The sequence below is a fragment of the Phocoena sinus genome, chromosome 8 (assembly GCF_008692025.1).
Source record: "Phocoena sinus isolate mPhoSin1 chromosome 8, mPhoSin1.pri, whole genome shotgun sequence".
Classification (NCBI taxonomy): Eukaryota; Metazoa; Chordata; class Mammalia; order Artiodactyla; family Phocoenidae; genus Phocoena; species Phocoena sinus.
The window spans coordinates 47,379,336-47,399,815 of NC_045770.1; the positions used below are offsets into that span (position 1 = coordinate 47,379,336).

The window sequence follows — 20,480 nt, forward strand, 5'->3', positions numbered from 1 at the left end:
AATGGGCTGTTATGTTATTTCTATATTGCTTTCTTGTGAACTTTCAACTTCCCCTTCAAAATCTAGGACAAATGTCACTTTCTCCCCATAGCTTTCCCTTCTGCACAAGTAGTTAACAGCCACACCCTCAGTGTGCCCAAAGAATTATGTGTATATCTCTCAAACCCTCTCATGCTATGTGTTCACATTTCTAATTGTGAGTTCTTTCTGGATAAGGATGATTTCTTACTATATGTAACACAATGTCTGAGACCTAGCAGGTGCTCAGTAAATGTTTGTGAATGAATACATACATAAATGTATAGATCAGACCTTGAGGCCTCAAATCCATTTCCACATACAATGACAAAACAGAGACGAAACCTACATTTATTTAATTACTGAATATTTATTGAGCACCTGCTATACACCAGGCAAAAGGAAAAGAAACAAATTGTCTCTCCAGAATTACTTTTAACTCTTTCAGCAGTGCCTAAGTCCTCATCATAAAAAAGTCCATTATACTGATTTAGTATACATTCATTCTTTGGTTAATCTTCATGTACAGTTTTCTCAAGTGTACTTTCAAATATTGCATAATGCTGTAGACCATGATATATTCCAAGGGCTGTCTGAAGTATAAGAGGAATCACCATTGCTTTTACCTCTGTTTGACAGAGCAGCAGCCAATAACGTAAAACCCTTCCTTTTGGTGGCAGTGGAACAGTATGATACCTAAAAACGAAAAAGGATTAATTACTTCCTCTGGAAGTAAATTCTATAAAAAATTTGTTGATGTCTCCTAAACTGATCATTTCCATTCTAGATCTTTCATGTAGATAGCAAAAAAGGTTAAAATTAGCTATTTGAAATATGAAACTATGATATTTTGATGAAAATGTGTCATTGGCAGCTAAAGAATAAGGAGAATTTATTAACATTAAAAAAAAAAGGGGGGGATTCCCTGGTGGTGCAGTGGTTAAGAATCCACCTGCCAATGCAGGGGACACAGGTTCAAGCCCTGGTCCTGGAAGGTCCCACATGTTGCGGAGCAACCAAGCTTGTGCGCCACAACTACTGAGCCTGCGCTCTGGAGCCCATGAGCCACAACTGCTGAGTCTGCGTGCCACAACTACTGAAGCCTGTGTGCCTAGAGCCGGTGCTCTGCAACAAGAGAAGCCACTGCAATGAGAAGCCCATACGCACACCGCAACCAAGAGTAGCCCCTGCTTGCCTCAACTAGAGAAAACCCCCAAGCAGCCAAAAATAAATAAATTAAATAAATAAATTTAAAGAAAAAAAGGGAAGAAAGGAAGAAACGGAACAAAAAGATGGACTTACTTGACTGCCAGACGTCCATTTTTAGAAAAAGCTAAAGCAATGGGATATAGAACACCACACACTATGCCAATCAGTGAACTTCTCAGAACACAATTTTCCCGGCTTATATTACCTGGAAAACAAAAGTAAATTTGATCTCCTTTTAAAACTCAGGATAAGAACTATTAAGAGTCTTGGGTCCTCATACAGTAGTTATTTGCATTGTCCTCAAGCATAGCAAAATAGTAGAAAGAATATTAGAAATTCAGTCTATGGCACAATAGACTAAATGTATCACATTTAAAAAATGCTTTTATTATACTTCACATAAAGATAAGTTACCTCTTACTTATATGGCTGTTGAAGAAGTAATTTCATAGTGAAGTATATTAAACTAGTAGACCAGATATCTGGATTTTAGGGTAGTACATTTATATTGTCCATGTGTCAGGCATGTGCTAGGGATACAGTATTACACAGAAGAGATCCAATCTCTGACCTTCAGGTCCATTTACTAAGAAGGAAATACATTAGACAAATATTTAAACAAATAATCTTAAGTGTGCATATGCTTTGAAGGTAAAATGAATAGAGAATGTATCTAGAAACTTAACCTGAGGGAATCAGAGGTTTCCCTGGGGAAAAGGTATTTAAGCAGGGACCTGATGAACAGGGGTCAGAGGTTCCGTCAATTACTAGTTGTGAAACTTAAGGTAAGGGGAGGAGGTAGGAAATAACATTAGAAGCCCATAATATGCCAGATACTATGTTAGACATTCAACACACAGTATCTTAATTCTTAAAACAATCCTGTGAGGTAAGTACTATTAGTCCTAATTCATAGATAAGACAACTGAGTCTCAGAGATTAAATGACTTGCCCAGTGTCACAAAACTTAAGTGAAATATGTAGTATACCAAAGCCTCCTTTTTTCCCAGTATATCATGCTGCTGCTTAGTGTACTTGAACATGTCTCAGCTTAGTTTCTTACCTGTAAAGAAAAGACACGATACTACTTGCCCTGGCTGATTAGGGGGATTGTTGTGGGGATGAAACAGTACAATATATGTGAAGGTACTTTGTTAGTGGTAAAGAAATACACAAATGTAAGGGACTATTATCAGCAGTAGCAACAGTATATGTTAATGAGTAATTTTACTTAGATAGAAACACATTATATGTTAATGAATTTAAATTTACCTGAATACAAAGCATGTCTTACAAGAAGCTCATAAGAAACTATGGTAGACAAAAATGGAAGTGTAGTCAATGATGCATATGTCTTCAAAGCATCATGTTTAACCTTGAAGCAACGTCTGAAAATTAAGTTTGCCAATATTCCAGAGAAACCAGCTGTTGTTCCAAAGGTCACTGTTCCATATATATTTAAAGTCCTAATTGGAAAAACAAAGTGAAGAATTAAGTTCAACAGAATATTCTTCTAATAGATATATCCTTTCCTGGGTTTGTTATTACATATTTACTCAACATCAAATTTTTCTTGAGCATTTACTATGCTCAATACTATACAAAGAAAGGTATTTTCTTTGTGCTGAGGGTGGGGCAGTGAATAAAGTGGAAAAAAAAAAAAAGAAAAAAAAGAAAAGAAATTCTACCCCTCATAGAACTTGCATTCTAATGAGAGAACAATATAATTATCTTCCTGAGAATAGAGTGGTTCTAAGATGGAGCTCTTTTAAAGAGAGAATGAATTTTGGCCACAAATAAATATGAATATGTTCCAATGTAGCCAAATTTTATGAACTATCTAAATCCAAGAATATTGTTCTTTCTACTAAAAGAATTAATTTGCTTAAGGTCATTTGAAAAAAGTTTTTTACATTTGGTTAGGCCTTCTAGAAAATAACTATTCTTAAGTAGTCCAGATATTTAAAATAATTTGTCTAGGATTTCCAAAATTTCATCCAAAGAAATTTGAAAGATCTAGTTTTTCTGACTCATACCTAAATCCAGAAATGTTTAAAGTCTAAGATCAACGTCCTTTGATTTTATTCTTGAGCTCTATTAACCTAAAAGTCAGAACGGTAATGTGAGACTATATGTACATCATGGAATCTGTATTCCCTTTTGCTGAGCTCAGCACTGTTACTGAGGTAATAAATTCTAAACTGAAATTAATTACAATTGATAATTAATATAAGTAGCCCTCAAAATGGTGTTCTCCTAATTACTTTTAATTAAAATATGTTTATTGCACAAATAACATTTCAACAATTTTAGAAACAAAACAATTTCAAGAGAGAAAAGAAATTTATCCAGTCTCAGTAATTCCAACAAACCACTATTTTCATCTGCTCATGTTTCCCTCCAGTTCTTTTTTTAAAATAAGCTTTCTTTATAACCAACTCAATAAAGTTAACAGGATCTTAGATACCTAGAAACAATGGCAATACAGAAGATCTGCAAATAAAGTTATTGACTTTCAGTCTAGGTGAGTTTCTTACTTTTCTTTTCTAAGATATTCAAAATTTTTTTCTATGATTTCGATGACCATTGGTTTTCTGAGTTTTGCATCTCCTAGAGAAGGACTGGACTGACCATATATGTATGTTGGCATCTTGATGTCCTGGAAAACACAAAAATCCAGAACCATAATAGCTAATGATGTTAATATTAAATCTTATAAATTCTACAGATTCACATTAAAAAACATTTAGACTCTAGTAAAAGTGTCAAGTACTGTCATCTGCTTTCACACACTTTGTTAATGATTCAGTCACTATTTAGTGAGCTCTTATTATGTTAGATGATGGCTTTTTGATTCACATAACAACTTTGAGAAATTGGTAGGATAATGGTCATCTCTACCTTTATGGATGAGACAACAAGGTTCAGAGAGGCTGACTTGCCTGAGGACTTGTTGTAGAAGGATAATTTAGTGAGATATTTTTTGTTTTCTTTACAGTTTTCCCTGAAGGTAGCCAGGCCCTTTGTAGTTCTCCATGCTCTAGCTTTTTCAGAGCTGAAAGTAAACAGTAGCTACTTGTTGACCACTATCTTTATCCTCTGTCTCATGAAAGCCTGAGCTTTTGGAGATTATGTTGACTTTCCTGGAGAGGTAGGAGAGAACAGGGATTGCCTTGGAGAATATCGAGAGAGAACATCAGAAAGAGGGACACATTCCAGCCTAGGAAGAGGCAGTGGATCATGGTTACCTTGGATTATATAAGGTATTTATATCCAGATCCCTACTGAGGCAGAAGTAGGGCCTTTGCTGGAAATTGCTATGCAGTATATCAGGGAGCCTGGACCTATGGCACTGGGCTCCAGGGTTGGAAAGTTCCTGTGTCCCAAGTGTGATGTATGAATAGACAGTTGCTAATGTCAAGGGACCATGAGGTTTGGCCAGTAGCATCTTAACAGAAACCAGTAGTTGAAAAAAAACAAAACAAAATTGGACCCTCAGAAAGGATCCCTTCTGAATATTTTGCTCTGGGTAAGACTCTCAGATTTCTGTGAAACGTCTTAATATTTGTTACATCTTTTGCCATACTGGCATTATGGGATTCCAGATTAGCCAATGAATAGATTAAATCTATGCCTTTCACAATTTATATGATTCTCCATTTTAACAACATTTATGGTCAAGGGCATAGACTAATAAGTCTCAAATTTTAGGAGTCCTGGGCAAGAGAATCGGAAAGGGTTAAGCATAGAAGACATAAAAGAGACTTAGTAAGATTCTCAACTTTTCATGTGTACAGGAATCACGAGTTTATCTGAAATGCAGTCTCTTGAGCTCCCTATTGAGATATCTGGATTCAACAGGAGTAAAGTCTAGAAATCTGCATTTTAATAACACCAAGTGATTCTGATGCTGGTAGTCAATGGACACATGTTGAACATCACTGTAATATTCATTTCCTGAATAAGTGATATGTTCCAACCCTAACTCTAACTAATGAAAGGCCAATTCATCCATGGTATCAACATCCTGAAGGTACAGACTCTTTTGAATCTTCATATGGTATTAAACAATGAGTAATAATGGACGAGTTTCTTTCCTTGCATCATTGAAGAACTGTACTCAAGCCAGTTCTATCTTTTTCTTTAAAATATCTGAGCAGGACAGAAAAAAAAGTAAAATATTTTATAAATTACAATTTTTCAAAGACTAGATTTAATCTTTTGCCTCTCTCTGACATCTAAATGGCAAATGGAAAAGACGAGATAGCAATATCTAAGGGAGATTCTATATCTAATCCCTCTAGTGTACATGAAGGCAGTTGTCAGTAACATGACAATTAACCAGAAACTTGGGAAAACTTTTTGTTTTGCTGTCATCCAATTCACTGAAGTGCCTTATTCCTCACAAAGAAAACTTTCAGGCAATCCCTTGTATCAATGTCCTACCTCGTCTACACCTCAATATATAGGAAACAGATATCCAGGATTATGATCCCAAAATACTGAAACAGGACAGCAAATATTTATTGAGTGCATAGTTTTTGTAAGGCAGTTATTAAAGCAGAGAAATATACTACTGATAACTTCCTGATAGAATTTTTACAAGTACTGAATTGTAAAAATTTCTCTATAACTAACATTTTATCTAAAGAGTAACCAGTTCAAGGCCACTCAACTAGTCACCACGATTATACCAGTAATATTTTATGGTTTTGTAGTGCTTTTATGTGTATTATTTCACTTGACCTTCAGAATTTTATTTAACATTCATCATTTGCTCAGACATTCACCTGGTATTTGAAAGCCCCCCGGATAAGCAAGATGTAGTCATCTCCTCAGAACCCATAACTCAGGCAGAGGTCAGGACAAACTGGCAGGAAATTTAAAATGCAAACGCGCCGAGTGAAGAGAAAACAGACTACATCAATCAGGACTAACCTTTAGGTCTCCTACTTTCTCCCCACCTCTTTTCATAGCAAACAGGGATTTAATTGCGCCCTGCATGGACTTGGGAGCTGTTCTCTTTAGACTTCAAATCCCTTTTACGCGCATCATTTCAGAAGAGTGCGGCAGCACTTGAGGCTGCAGAAATCACCGCCCCTACCACCCTGGGTTTCCGCCTACCTTGGACGCTTCCCCAACTCCCACCGGCACCACACCTGCAGCCCTCCTGTCAGCTCCAGCCTCACGCCCGAGCGCCGCCATTTTGGCGACTCACGTGACTAGTGGTGGGCGGGGACCCAGAACTCCCGGGGCGGGAAGTGGTGCGGGCTCACGCCTCTAGCCCTCATCCCTGGCCCGCCCCGACCCAGTCAAAAGCCGCGCCCTCCATCCTGGCTGTGATTGGGCCCGGCGTCCAGAAACGGGAGCCGCTCATTGGCTTCCAGGAGGTCCAGACTCCCATGGGCCCGCCCCCCTGCCAGGCCCGTATTCCCTTCTCTTTAATTTGTTACCGTAGCTCCCTCTTCTCGCCTCCTGAGGGGAACGTGGGGCGGTCCGAGCGCAGGGATGTCGCTGCGCGTTTTCTTCTCCTCAGGGTACCTCCGTTAGCTGGGGCCGAGCTGCCCAGCCCCTTTCATTCCTTCAGGGTGCTTGCCCCTCTGGTATGGCCCGTGTGTTAAGGCTCCGGCTTCTCGGGCACCTCCTCCCTAGAGCCCCCAACCGGCTGCCAGAGCAGCCCCGACTAGCCTCCTCCCCTCACAGCCGTCAGACTCCCCTTCTCAGTCTTTAGTCCCCTCATATTCTATCCTTTCTCCTCGCTTGGAAAGAGACCGGAGAGAATTTTGCCCCCCACCTCCCCGAGAAGACCCCCTTACCAGCCGGTGTTTCGGGTTGGGGGGCCCAGCGAGGACGCCTTGCGCCCTTTTCTGCGCGTTCAGTGCCCAGCAGTATCTCCCAGACCAGCACCCCCCGACCCTCCGGTCTCCATGTCTTAGAGAAGCCAAAATCGAGAGTTATATAATTTCTAGTGCTGCTGTTTCTCCTGCCTGAGGAAACACTTCATCGCGTGGAGGGTGCAGGACATTTCTGTGCTCTTCTATATAAGAACGGGGTGTGGGCAGGGGTGGCCGGCGGTAGCAGAGAGATTTGTTTTTTCTGCAAAAGGAAGGTGGGTAGTTTGGAGAAAGACTGAGGGAAAAAGGGTGGATGTGGAAGCCAAGCGGCCGAACTCTCTCATTTAGGAAACCGCGAACTGTTTGCACAGCTTATGCTCACATGCCTAATACTACTACAGCGTCTCAGAAAACACCTTTGGGGGAAGGTTTGACTTGTCTCGAAGAGTCTCAGTGTTTTTCCTCGACGGATAGGGAGCTGCTTGGATGCGAAGAGACGGCATGATGTGAATGACTCCAATGTGAAGAAATCTTCGCCAACTCATCCTGCATCAAGTGCCCATTGAGTAGCACTGTCACTTTAATGTCTCCATGCCAGGGGATTGCTTTCCTTCTTTTCAATCCTCTCGGTTAATACGTGGGAGGATCAGAATCAGAGGGGGCATTAAGGATCAAGCCTGAGGGGCTTGGAGAGCACAGAAGAAAAAAAAATGAAAGTGACAGCAAGCTGGATCCTGTCTTACTGAGGGGGTGAGATCGGAACTTCTGGTCCAGTGAATAGAAAGGGGCCTTTCAGTCTGTTCTGCCCCAGAAAACTGTCCAAACTCACCCACCTTTTTAGAGACTAGAGTCAAAGAGGTTTTTAAAAGTATTTTTTGGGGGTGTGGGTTTTAAATTTTTCTCTAAAGAATTGAGGGTTTTTAACATCAACCAGTTCATCTTTGAATTTGATCATGTATTGAGTAATGAGACAGCTGTGTAAATTTGGTTTGTGCCTTAATTGAGTTAGTCATCGAACTCCAAAAATGCTGCTGCCTGAAGAGGAGTTTTAATAATGTTTTCTATGCTTACAATAATTTTCTTTTTAAAAAGAATAAATGTTTTATAAACATTGAAAAACTCAAAAGCTATTTTTCTTTAAACTCCGTGGGCACTGTCAAAGTTGGTGGAAAAAATACATCATTTTTTCTTTATTTGAAAGAGAAGACAGCCTGGATTTCAAACAGTGAAGTGGTTTGCAACAGTTACCTGGCTCTTGGCCTCCATCCAGGTGGATCAAGTTGAGACCTGAAAAGAGATCTTGAATCCTGTGTCAGTGGAAAGACCCAAGAATGCCAGTCAAGAAGAAAGGTGGGCTATGAGGCTTTCTATATATGTTTCTCCTTTTTCTTGGTTTTGCTATTTGCAGTTTAAATTGTAGTCCATTTGAGAGTAGAATTTTGCTTGGGATGTAGTTGTTGTAATGATGTCTTTTCTGTGGTACATCATTCAGTAATATTATTTTACTAAATGAAAACCAAGTAGGACTGTTGTATTTAATTATAGACATTTATGGTTTCCTAAATCAGGTGGTATAAATCACCATTTGTAATCAGCGTAAATTTGATACCACAGATTTGGGATTTTCTTTAGCTTGCTTTCTTAGCTTGTTAAAGGTTACTTTTACAGTCTTTAAAAAAGAAACCTGTACAGTGCAGCTCTTCCTCATGGATTTAATATTTATCAAGCAAATTACATAGTTGTAAAAGATAAAGTTGTAGTGAATGCAATTATAGATTTATTATTTATCTTTTATTAAAAATAGCTTTCATGTTTGGGTTTACTCTAGTGGAAACTTCACTTTTGTGATAAAGCACCACTTTGGTAACTGTTGTGCTTTTCCAGATGTATACATTATCCAGTAACATGATTGGCAAATTCTGCAAGTGAGGTAAACACCTCACTCCCCACCCCCACTGATCAAGATCTGGAAGGTTCCTGAAGTATAGTTTATTATAGGTCACACCTTGGGATTCACTTTAGCCTAGATCTACCCCAGGTGAGCCTTGTTCACCTAAGGATCCTAGAGAAGCTGGTGTTTTTTGTTTTTTGACATTTTATAGAAGACCAGATCAACTATAAAGGAGTTTTTAAAAGAGTTTTAAACTAAAATGTGTATCAATACCCTTGAACTCTACTGTAGTGGACTAGTATAGATCCAAATGTTGACCGTTTATGTGAGTTGCTACAGTCTGAAACTAAAGCTTAGTGTGAAGGTTAAGGTGCAACCTAGCTCTGCATGATGTTTAATCCTACCTGTGGATTTGGAAGGTGTATTGAGGAAACTTATAATCAGTGAGATTCTTTATCCAGCTGCTGTCTGTAGAGAAGGACAATGATATACAAAACCTCTGAAACACCTAGAAATGTCCCTTTGTATGCTGGAATTTAAGACTGGGCTTGTTTCCTTCTCCTGCTCTCCTCCATAATATCACTGAGAGAAGTAAACTCTCCTTGAGATTTTGGAGCGACACCTGTCCAGACCTGACACAATTGGTTTATTTGGAACAAAAATGATTTGGGGGAATGTAGCCAATAAAGGATACGTCTCTTTGACTTATTTAGCTTGAGGTGTATTTTTATTCTTTCTACCATTTATTGTGCTCTAGTTAGTGTCCCTTTTGGACTTAAACTAGTAAGTGAATTAAACACATTGTGTGTGTGTGTGTGTGTGTGTATGTATGTATGTATGAGACGGAGACAGAAGAGGAAGAGAGGAAAGGGAGAGAGAGAGGGTTAAAAAGTTATCTGGGAAGGAGGAGGAAAGGCATTGTTGTTCTAGATATAACTTAACTAAGGGTGAACTTAAGATGTCTAAACTCAACAGACTGAGATTTTTACAAAAGTTCCTACCTTTAAAGAAAGTTACAAAAATTGCCGATACATTATTGAAAACCATACTTTATGAGAAATAATTTATTTCCTTCCCTGCTTCCTTCCTTCCTCTTCTTTCCTCCCTCCTTCCTCTTCTCTTATTCTTTACCAGTGGATTGATTGTAGTGGGTCAAATTTTTTAAGGAATCAACAAGTTCTAATTAGCAAAGTATAAAATTCTAATTAACAAGTACATATTTGGATATTACTAAAGTATATGCATTATGTAATTTACTTCATGAACTAATCTAGAGAAACAGCTTATCTTTTAAAAAATCTCTTAAAACTGTTAGTATTAAGATATATATTTTAAAATATTATAGACAACTAACCAAACAAGTTATGACATGTACATTATATTTTTAATTAGCTAAGCTTACTGTCTGTACTGTTTCTATAAGTAAAACAAATACTTTGAAGTATAACCTAGATTTATTCTGCAGAGAGCACAGTCCTCTATCATCCTGAGTCTTTTCTCTTTCTTTCTTTTTAATATTTGTGCTGCTTCTTTCGTATTTTTTTTTTTTTTTTTTGCGGTACGTGGGCCTCTCACTGTTGTGGCCTCTCCCGTTGCGGAGCACAGGCTCCGGACGCGCAGGCTCAGTGGCCATGGCTCATGGGCCCAGCCGCTCCGCGGCATATGGGATCTTCCCGGACCGGGGCATGAACCCGCGTCCCCTGCATTGGCAGGCGGACTCTAAACCACTGCGCCACCAGGGAAGCCCTCTTTTGTATTTTTTAAAAATTTATTTATTTATTTTTGGCTACGTTGGGTCTTCGTTGCTGCGCGTGGGCTTTCTCTAGTTGCGGCGAGTGGGGGCTACTCTCCGTTGCGGTGCACGGGCTTCTCATTGTGGTGGCTTCTCTTGTGGTGGAGCGTGGCCTCTAGGCTCGCAGGCTTCCGTAGTTGTGGCTCGTGAGCTCAGTAGTTGCTGCTCACGGGCTCTAGAGCGCAGGCTCAGTAGTTGTGGTGTACGGGCTTAGTTGCTCCATGGCATATGGTATCTTCCTAGACCAGGGCTTGAACCTGTGTCCCCTACATTGGCAGTCGGATTCTTAACCACTGTGCTAACGGGCCCTCTTTTTTCTTTCTTCATTGTTGCATGTGGTAGATAGGATGGAAGCTAGGCTTTATGTAATTTTAAACAATAACTATCCTCATAGAGCCAAGTGTTTATTCATTGTTGAATATATTCTTAATACAATAAGAAATTTTCATAAGACATATTTCTCACTTGTTATATATTTTGTATGTTATTGTAAAAGTAGAGAGTAGTTTCTCTGATTGGTAACACGCAAGCATGGTAGGAAGTGGGAATGAGTGTGACATCTGAGTACCTTTTTTTTTTTTTTTGCTGCACTTCACGGCATGCAGAATCTTACTTTCCTGAATAGAGATGGAACCCGGGCCCGCTGCAGTGGAAGCACAGAGTTGTAACCACTGGACCACCGGGAAAGTTCCCTAAGTACATTTTTAGGTGCTATTCTTGATTGTTCTTAGGTAAGCCAAAACTGCTATATTCAGTGCTATTTTGCTTTATGACATTACTTCCTACCTCTTCTACTTCACTCTCTTCACATTTTTATAGATCTCAGTTTTATCAACAGAACACTCATCATTTCTTCTTCAGAGATATTTTTCTCCCAACAGTCGCTTTTCATTCAGGATTCTCTTTTCTACAGTTGTAACTTGATTTGCTCCCAACTGAGCATTTATGATATCTTTGACCTGTTTTAAATTCTGAAAATTCAGGGCCAGTCCAAGATAAGTTGTATCAGCATTCTCTGTTATGATGCAAGGTCATGATGTATAGTAAGGGGCTATTTCAACAGACTTGTGAATTGATCTGATTTCATGTTGGATTAATGCAAGAAATTAAAGTTAATGATAGTTGTGTTCTCCCCTGTGGTTTTTGCAGAAAGTTGCTGTTTTAGGGATAAAATATACTTCAACAGAATTTTTTAGTACATTGCAGTTTCTTTATTGAGCAGTTTTTTCTCTTTATTGTCATTAAATATGTGAAAAAATCAATGCTTTTAATACTTTGAGGTTGATGCTTATTTCATTTGTGTTTTAAAAAAATTGTCCTATTCTGCTCTTCTTTTAAATTGGTATAGAAGTCTATCTGATGTAATTTACACGACACTTTATTTCCTTTGAATTCTTCTGTTGCAACTATTTTTAGCCATATAATAGAGTATGTATACCATGTACTGAAACTTAAACACTCTTATTTTCATAATTCACATGTTTTGACATTGTTCTTTTTAAAGGAAGTTGAAGAATGTTGTGTGATTAGAATCCCAAGACATGATATTGCCATGTATCTTATGGACATTTGTGAAATTGAGATTGTTGTTTCCTGGGTTTACACTCTTTCCTTTTGGTTGACTGTATACTTCATAAAAGTGTCATTTCTGTTTTTCTTTTTTTCCCCACTCTCTGGAAGGGAACTTATAACTCTTATGTTTAATTTTTCCTCATTTAAAAATTTCTTTCATTATCTATTTCCTGCACTTTGTGGCTTACCTTCTTTTTTGTAGGATCTCACTAGTTTATATTTGCCTTTCATTATCTAAGCATCAGAGCATACTCTCTATCTCTTTTTCTTCAATTACTTTTCTTCAATTACTAAATTTTTTTTCAGGTTCTCTAAAGGGGAAAATAGGTACCTAAATTTATTGATTACACCTGAGTAGCTATTTTATCCCTTCTGTACGTACTTCACCAAGTTTTTGTTTGAACTTTTGTGTTTGCTGTACCAGGATTACATTCAGATGCTTTTTCAATTTCAAAAAACTTTATGCTTTTTCTTTTTCCGAGCCAGTAGAACTCAAAAGAGTTAAGCCCTGGAGACGGATGGGAAAAGGCAGGTTTCAAACTTTTGTAATTTCTGTAAGTCAAAGTACGATAACTTACTGAAGATATTTTTAGATTTAAAATCCCTCAAAAGGGACATCTTGACCTTGGTTGAGAGAATTGTTAAAAATCATGACACCACAGATTTTTTTATTTTTAATTTAATTTACTTTATTTTTAGATACAGCAGGTTCTTATTAGTTATCTATTTTATACATATTAGTGTATACACGTCAATCCCAATCTCCCAATTCATCACACCACCACCGCCCCCACCCCCCCGCCCCCGGCCACTTTCCCCCCTTGGTGTCCATATGTTTGTTCTCTACATCAAGCCACAGATCCTTGATGTTGGAAAATACTGATCAATCAGGAGGCATAAAGAGAGAACATTCTGAAGAGAGAAATAGAAGAATACTCTGTATTCAACTACTGATTAGGAGTATGTTATGAAGCAAACAATAGGCATAGTGTTAAAATTATCTGTTATTTGAATTTATTTTACAGTTTTTATGTATTGGGAATGTTGCAAATGATATGCTAATGAATTGACACCATAAAATATTTGAACTGTTAGGTTTTTTGGGAAACTGCCCAAGTGCTCCATTCATGATAGAATATTTGATCTTTCCTTTAGGCCTATGATTGGTTACATCTTTGGGTGGAAGAGTCTAGTCAGTGAGAAGATGTACACAAAATATTGGATTTTTAAAACATCAAATTAAGACATTCAATTCATTTATGCCTTTGCCAATCAATCAATTAATCCATCACTCTTTTATAACAATACATTCAGTAAACTATAAGAATGCTCTTCTTTCTTAATTATATACTCTCATTATATGCTTTTATTTCTTAATATTTATTGTGTAACCATGTCAGTGATGATAGAATATTTTTGAGTATAATGCTGAGATGTATAAAATCTTTTTATTTTTTATTTTTAACTGGAGCAAGAGCACTTGTACCCCAGCTATAATTCCTGCTCAGGAGTTTGTAGCAGTCAAGGCACGAGGGCTCTGTATCCTCAATATAGGTTGCTTTGTCAGCAAAGGATCATGAGTTTTACCCAGTCTCTTCTGTCCAGTCAGTCATTCCAGATTCCAAGTAGTAAGCTTTCTGCATAGGTTCAGTTTTTAGTGAGTTTTTCAAAGCTATTTCAAGAATTATGGCCAAATCGCCTCTATTATGAAACAATTCTCCTGACCTCATTTGTTTTAGGATTTAAAATCAAGAGGAAATGATATAAAGTAGAAAATCCTATGAAAATGAATTAAGTTAAATCTTTCAAAGATTATGAGTAAGATTATGTATCCCATTGCTGCTGATGACACATCTTGCCAGCCATTAGGGCCCTAATTCTGTTAGAGTAAGACTCTGAGGCTTCTGTAGGGGGCCTATCATTTTGGAGAGTTGTGACATCTTTATCATTGAAAGTGTGGTGAGACTTGAAATAAACCTGTTAGGTTCTGTACTATTTAAAATACCTTATAGGTAATAAACTATAAATTATTTTAAAAGGTAAATTTGGGTATGTATTTAAGGAAATAGCTTTCCTTCTATTTATTTATTCCATCATTTATCCATTCAACAAAGATTTATTGAGTGCCTGCTATGTACCAGGCACTGTGCTAGGTGCATGTTTTACAGTGGCAAATGATATTCGGTGTCTGCCTTTATGATGCTTAAAATTTATTAGGGAGACAGATACGGACACAGGCAATTTCACTGTGTATATTGGGATTAACATCGTGTCATGTTCATTTCTTTGCATCATGTCCCTGTAATCCTCAATAGCAGTGATATTGTGGGAAAAACCTAGACCAGTTGTCAGAAGACCTGGCTTCTAGGAGAAGGGACAAGCTCTGATAATCACTGAGCTGGACTCTCAGTCTATAAATTTAGGTGTATAAGAAATATCCATTTATTTTCTATAGTTCAACTTTATTTTTGACTCTTAATTACTAAGTTGTGGGCAGAATCACTCCAATCCTTTTTGAGTTTTTTCCTACTTCCGTGGGGTTATGGTAGGGTTCCATCTGGAATGGGGGTATACTCTGGTCATTGATCATCTATATACAACAGTTTACCCCTGAGGCATGAGTTGTTGTGTCTAGATGATTCTTTCTGGTCTGGCAACAATTGCTGCTTCTAAGACATGTATTTAAATGTTTTTTTCCCAGAATTTCTGCATTTCTGTTTGCCTAGCTGCATAATGATGCTTTTCCTCTCTGGGGTCTTTCGGCCTTTCAGGCAATGCTGCCAGGAAACAGAGCCTAGATACCTGCTGCCTTGGGACCTGAAATCTTCTCTTATTTTTCAACTGAGAAAATCTCTTTAGACTGGGGAGGGGCTAGGAGATGTCCCCCTCTCTAAATGTACCTGAGAATCTCTCTTTCATCTCTGAAACAAACATTTCTTTTATTTGGAGGGTTTAGGCTTTTGGAAAGCAACACTGGGATAACTTTAAAATCCAGTCGGTTTTCTGTCCTGGTACATACCTCCCCTGAGGCAATAAAGTACAAAACCAGTTACCAGCTTGAATGAGAAGAAAGGAAATGGGAACATTTAGGGAGAGAAGAAATTAACATCTCAAAGTGCCAGCCTCGCACAGGTACTTCTTCACATGCCTTCTTATGATAATGCTACCAGGTGACCTTGTGAAAATCATATCATCTTTCTGAACCTCAGTTTCCTTTTCTAAAAGGGGTTTAATACTCCCCCCATATATGTTATTTCTTTTCCCCATCAAATAAGATAATATATATTAACTTCACTTTTATAAAGTTAGTGATAGAATTAGGACAGGAAGCTCATCCAATGTTCTTTCTACTGTATGAGTAAGGTATTCTTTGAACAAATGAATGGCATCATGGTGCAGTGGAGGAGAGTCCTGGGACGGAATCCTGTCTTTACCACTAGCTGAATAAGTTATCTAAAGAAGATCAACAGACCGAGCTTCAAATTCCTCATCTTAAGACATGACTGCACTAATAATACTCAACTCTTAGGATTACTGAGACAAAGAAAAATATCTAGCCCATGTGGAAATTATTTTAGGAATAGGAAAGTGCTATACAAATGCTTATCAGAATACTTTCTTTCTTTGTTTTTTTTTTGGTCCGAGGAAGAGGAAAATTATGTTCAGAGGAAAGTTGTCTCCTTCCATCAGTTGTCTGGGTCCAGCTCCCTGGACAGCTTCTGGAGTTAGCCTACCCAGATGTGGCAAGTACACATCTGGTTACAGAAAGGAAATGCCACACTGCTTTTTTTTTTAGGATAGAATAATGTTTCTTATGAGTATTTCTTCTCTTTCAATGTTGCTAAAGTAATCTGTAAACCATCCAATATTTACAAAATAATTGCAGTCTTTAGATCTGCTTTAAGTCTGGCCATACATTTTCCCCACAATTTAAATTCCAAGTTTTACTATTTTTTCATTTTCTTTTTCTAGTTTGTTACAACTAGAATAAGGCGTATTTCAGTATTCAGCTGAAGATGCAAATTACTATCTTCTTTCTTTCTATTTATTACTATTTAACCTTGTACTTTTCCCATTGTTCTCTTCAAGAATTCTGTAGAAATTCTGAAAGCATGACTTATCTGAAAGGTAGTAATATAAATTCACCATTTCATATTAATATATTTTTGTGTCAGTAGGGCAAATAGCCTTATCAACAGGTGTTTGTTGAAGTATATTTAAAAAATTTTGGGGGGAAGCGGCGGGCTGGAAGTATAGTATAATTGCTAAGGACAATTAAAGAAAAAAGAAACACTGATCCTTTCCCAATAAGTTACGTTTCAATATGGCATAATACTTGAAAGTATGGGCTTTGGTGCCAGATAGAGCATGGTTTATACCCTGGTTCCAACACTGGTTGTGTAGCCTTGGGCAAGTTATTTCATTTCTCTCAGTTTGTTTCCTCATTTGCAAAATGTGTATAGTAGTATTTCTTGGGGTTCTTGTGAAAATTATATAAGGTGATCTCTGCAGAATGCTTAGCATTGCTCAAAAAATACCAGCTAATTTTATTAGTAATAAAATGACACCTTTGTTGTATCACCTTGAACTGTATATTTTAATATTAAAAAAGCTTCTTTTTAAGGACCTGGTACGAGGATAACTTTTCTGTTGGCATTCATCATTTTATTATTTTCATATGAATATCTTAATTTACAAAATAACAAGAACAATAATGTCAATGATAAGAATTAAGCACATATAAGTACTTCCTAATAAAATATTTTTATTTGCTAGTCATAATGTCTTATATTGTAAATAATCAAAAACTGTTCAATGTTGCATATATTCATTTGAAATGGCGTGAGAGAGGGAAAAACTCTAATCATTTTTGTTTCTTTCAATTGATATATATCACACCGTAGTTAGGATGATCTTTCTAAAACTTTAAAAAATGGTCATGCTCATCTTTATTAAAAAATCTTCCATGGCTGGTTATTCCTCCTTCAGTATAAGGCCAAACATAGCATGGTCTGTATGGCATCAATTTACTTCTCTGTTCTCACGACCCCTGGTACCTCATCATAGCATGATCCCACTCTATTTTAATCTTTTACTTTGTTTAAATTTTCTATTTAATTATCTTTACTTTCAGACAAAAGAAACCCCTAAGACGGTAGAATATTTATCTTGTTCAGTGTTGAGTTCCCAGTGTCTAGAGCATAGTAAGATAAATATTTGATTAATGAATCAAAGAACTTTTTATCTTTATCAGGTTTTAAAGGTAGGACCATTTTAATTTATATGTTATAAATATAATTTTTATAGTAATAAACACATGTAAAAATAAGAGTTTCAACATATAACCCTAGATTCTAAAATTCAGTGATAAAATTATGTGTGATTGGTCAAGTTTTATTTTTTTTCCATAGAAATATGCTCAACTCTGTTTCTGGAGCATTAAGGGTGGTACTGTGGAGAAAACACTATGCTTGAAATCAAAAGCTTTAGGATTAAGCTCCAGATCTGTTATTCAGTAGTTCTGTGATTGGACAAGCCACTGCGAATTTCAGTTTCACGTAAAATAGGCAATATGACTTATCAGGGGTGGGAATCAGATCAGATAATGCACGTGAAAGTTCTTTCTAAACTAAAAATGTTACATAAATTTATTTAAAGGAATTTCAGTATTCTAAATGATTTGTGTATTTAGTTTACCCTTTCCTCTATTACACTTTGATCTTGGTTTTCTGAACAATACCATCACATGTTCTATAATTCTTCCTTTTATTTTTAGTTGTGGCAAATAATTTTATGTTATCCTTTCCCTCTTTCTAAAATTTCATTTGTTAGCAGTATTGCCGTTTGCTGTTTCAAATTTGAATCACCTGTCCCAAATTATTTGTAACTTTTTGGTAATGCTATTCTTAAACCAAATACAAAAGAGTTGAAGCTTAATTAACAGACACATGATTACTTATAATTCCAGTTATGTAACATTCACTATATCCTTTGAATTGCATATTTCATGCAAAAATTTTTTATTTAAAAAAATGATTTCTGGACTTCCCTGGCAGTCCAGTGGTTAAGACTCCACACTTACAATGCAGGGGGTGGAGATTCGATCCCTGATCAGGAAACTAAGATCCCACGTGCCACACGGCACAGCCAAAAAAAATAAATAAAAACTAAGGGGAAATTAAAAATAAAAGATTTCCCTCCTATTTCCTCCTGTACGTGCCTTCAGGTATTACAAATTTAGTTTCATCCTTTCAATAGACTCAGGAGTTGTATGAACAGATTTCCTTTAACAAAGAAAATATGAAAATTGAGGCCATTGTATTGGCAATTCAGGTGAAAAAAATCTCCACTTATACTTGGTTTAATTTGAACATCAATTAAAGTATTCATCCTGACTTACTTGGATGATTATCTCAACTTTCCACTTTATTCAAGTAGTCAACATCTGGCTAGGGATCTTTGACTTGTATAACAAGAGCCTTGTCATCTTTTTTTTTTTTTTTTTTTGCTTAATTTATCATCTTTGTATAGGTATCTAGTTTTAGATTACCTTTGAATTCAAGCTTTCATTAATCAGAAATAAGAATTTAATCAGAAATGGAGTTGACACTATGTAGTGATCATTATTAATAATCAAAAGAAGCGTAAAAGGGCAGCCAGAATTCCAGCATTAGATGCTGGCATGCAAAAGCCTAAGTTGTCTAAGATAGACTTGACCGTATTTAACCATTTGTTTTTTCTTATATTCTACCATCTTGTTTTATGTGTCAGATTTTTCTCATACAGAGATGAGAGGCATAATAAGCTCTGCTGGTTTAGAGAACATCTAGCTGCTTTGAATCAATACAGTGTCTTCCCCGGGTAGTCACTCAATAAATATATGTTGAACGAATTAGTGAAAGTCCCCTTATATAGCAAATTATATTTGTTGATGTGATTATGGGAATGCTATTGATACATTTTTGGGAATTGCCATTCACAGGAAAAAAATCTCAGAATAAGTGAGTACCTATAAAATTATATCTTTTTCACAGAGGAAAAAGAATTATAATTGTAAAGAAAAAAGAAAAGATTCCTGGTACTTAGACTTTTAAAAATTATCTGTTTAACAAATGAAAGAATGAGAAAGGCTAAAGCTTGAAGCACTATAGATAATCAGATAACTAGCGCCCAAAGATACATATGAGAACTGAGAGAGGTATACTATAATTATGACATTGTTGATTATTTACATTAGTGGTTAGGAATGCATTTAGAAGCTCAGGTATAGTAAGCCACTCTCTTTTCAGGGAAACAGCTGATTGTTTAATTGTTGACAAAATGGGGATTCAAATATTTGTCCCTGATTCAAAGAGTTGTTAAAAATATATCAGGTAAAGTTTGAAAGCATTTTTAAAAATTAAAGGTTTATACACATGTACTAGCATATGTTTATAACACCATCTTTTGTTAATATATGTCTTATTTTAAAATTGGAGACAGCTCCTGTGCATCCATATTCATTTTTATATTTCTATCCTTCCTAGGTAAAAAAAGAACTAATTACACAATGTCCTTCTCCATGCATTACTGCTTATTGAAATTCTCCCTTCTTTTAAGGGAGTAAACTATATTATATAGGAGCATGAGAGAAGGCCTCATTGATAAGGTGACATATGAGCAGAGATGTGAAAGAAGTGAAGTAGTAAGTTTCATGGATATTTGAAGGAAGAATGTCTAGGCAGAAAGGCAAGTGTAGAGTCCCTGTGGTAGGAGGGTTCTTGATGTATTTGAGAAAGAGCAGAGACCACTGTGGTTGGAGTAGACTGAGCAAAAGGAGAGGTGTAAAAGCTGAAATTGAAGAGGTAGGCTTTTGTCGAGTGAGATGGGGAGTCACTGGAGGGTTTGAGTTGAGGAGTGATCCTATCTGACTTCTGACTTAAAAACATCTTCCTGGCTGCTGTGTTTAGAAAAGACTGTAGGAGGGAAAAAGTGACATCATGTAGACTTGTAAGAGGTTATTTCATTAATGCAGGAGATAGATGATGGTCTGGACCAGGGTAGTAGCACTGGAGGTGGTGAGAAGTGATGGGATTCTGTATGTAATTTGATGTTAGAGCCAACAGGATTTATTGACGGATTCGATGTAGAGAGAGAGCTAGAGAAGAATGAATGACGACTCCAG

The 20,480-nt window shown here is 36.9% G+C and overlaps 2 protein-coding genes across 2 annotated transcripts in view; one reads left to right on the plus strand and one right to left on the minus strand.

The window, feature by feature from the left end:
- Window positions 1–364: 364 nt before the first annotated feature.
- Window positions 365–6,454, minus strand: TMEM126B (transmembrane protein 126B). The gene is made up of 5 exons (XM_032640515.1): window positions 6,352–6,454; window positions 3,765–3,886; window positions 2,500–2,693; window positions 1,321–1,432; window positions 365–714 (listed from the first exon to the last, which is right to left on the minus strand). The coding sequence occupies exons 1-5, from the start codon at window positions 6,430–6,432 to the stop codon at window positions 531–533; spliced, it is 693 nt and encodes a 230-aa protein (XP_032496406.1). The 5' UTR covers window positions 6,433–6,454; the 3' UTR covers window positions 365–530.
- Window positions 6,455–8,346: 1,892 nt separating this feature from the next.
- DLG2 (discs large MAGUK scaffold protein 2) overlaps window positions 8,347–20,480 on the plus strand; it is a 2,048,212-nt gene continuing 2,036,078 nt past the window's right edge. The window contains exon 1 of the mRNA XM_032641314.1: window positions 8,347–8,411. Within this exon, the coding sequence (XP_032497205.1) occupies window positions 8,393–8,411 (19 nt within the window). The 5' untranslated portion in view covers window positions 8,347–8,392. The remainder of the gene's footprint in view (window positions 8,412–20,480) is intronic.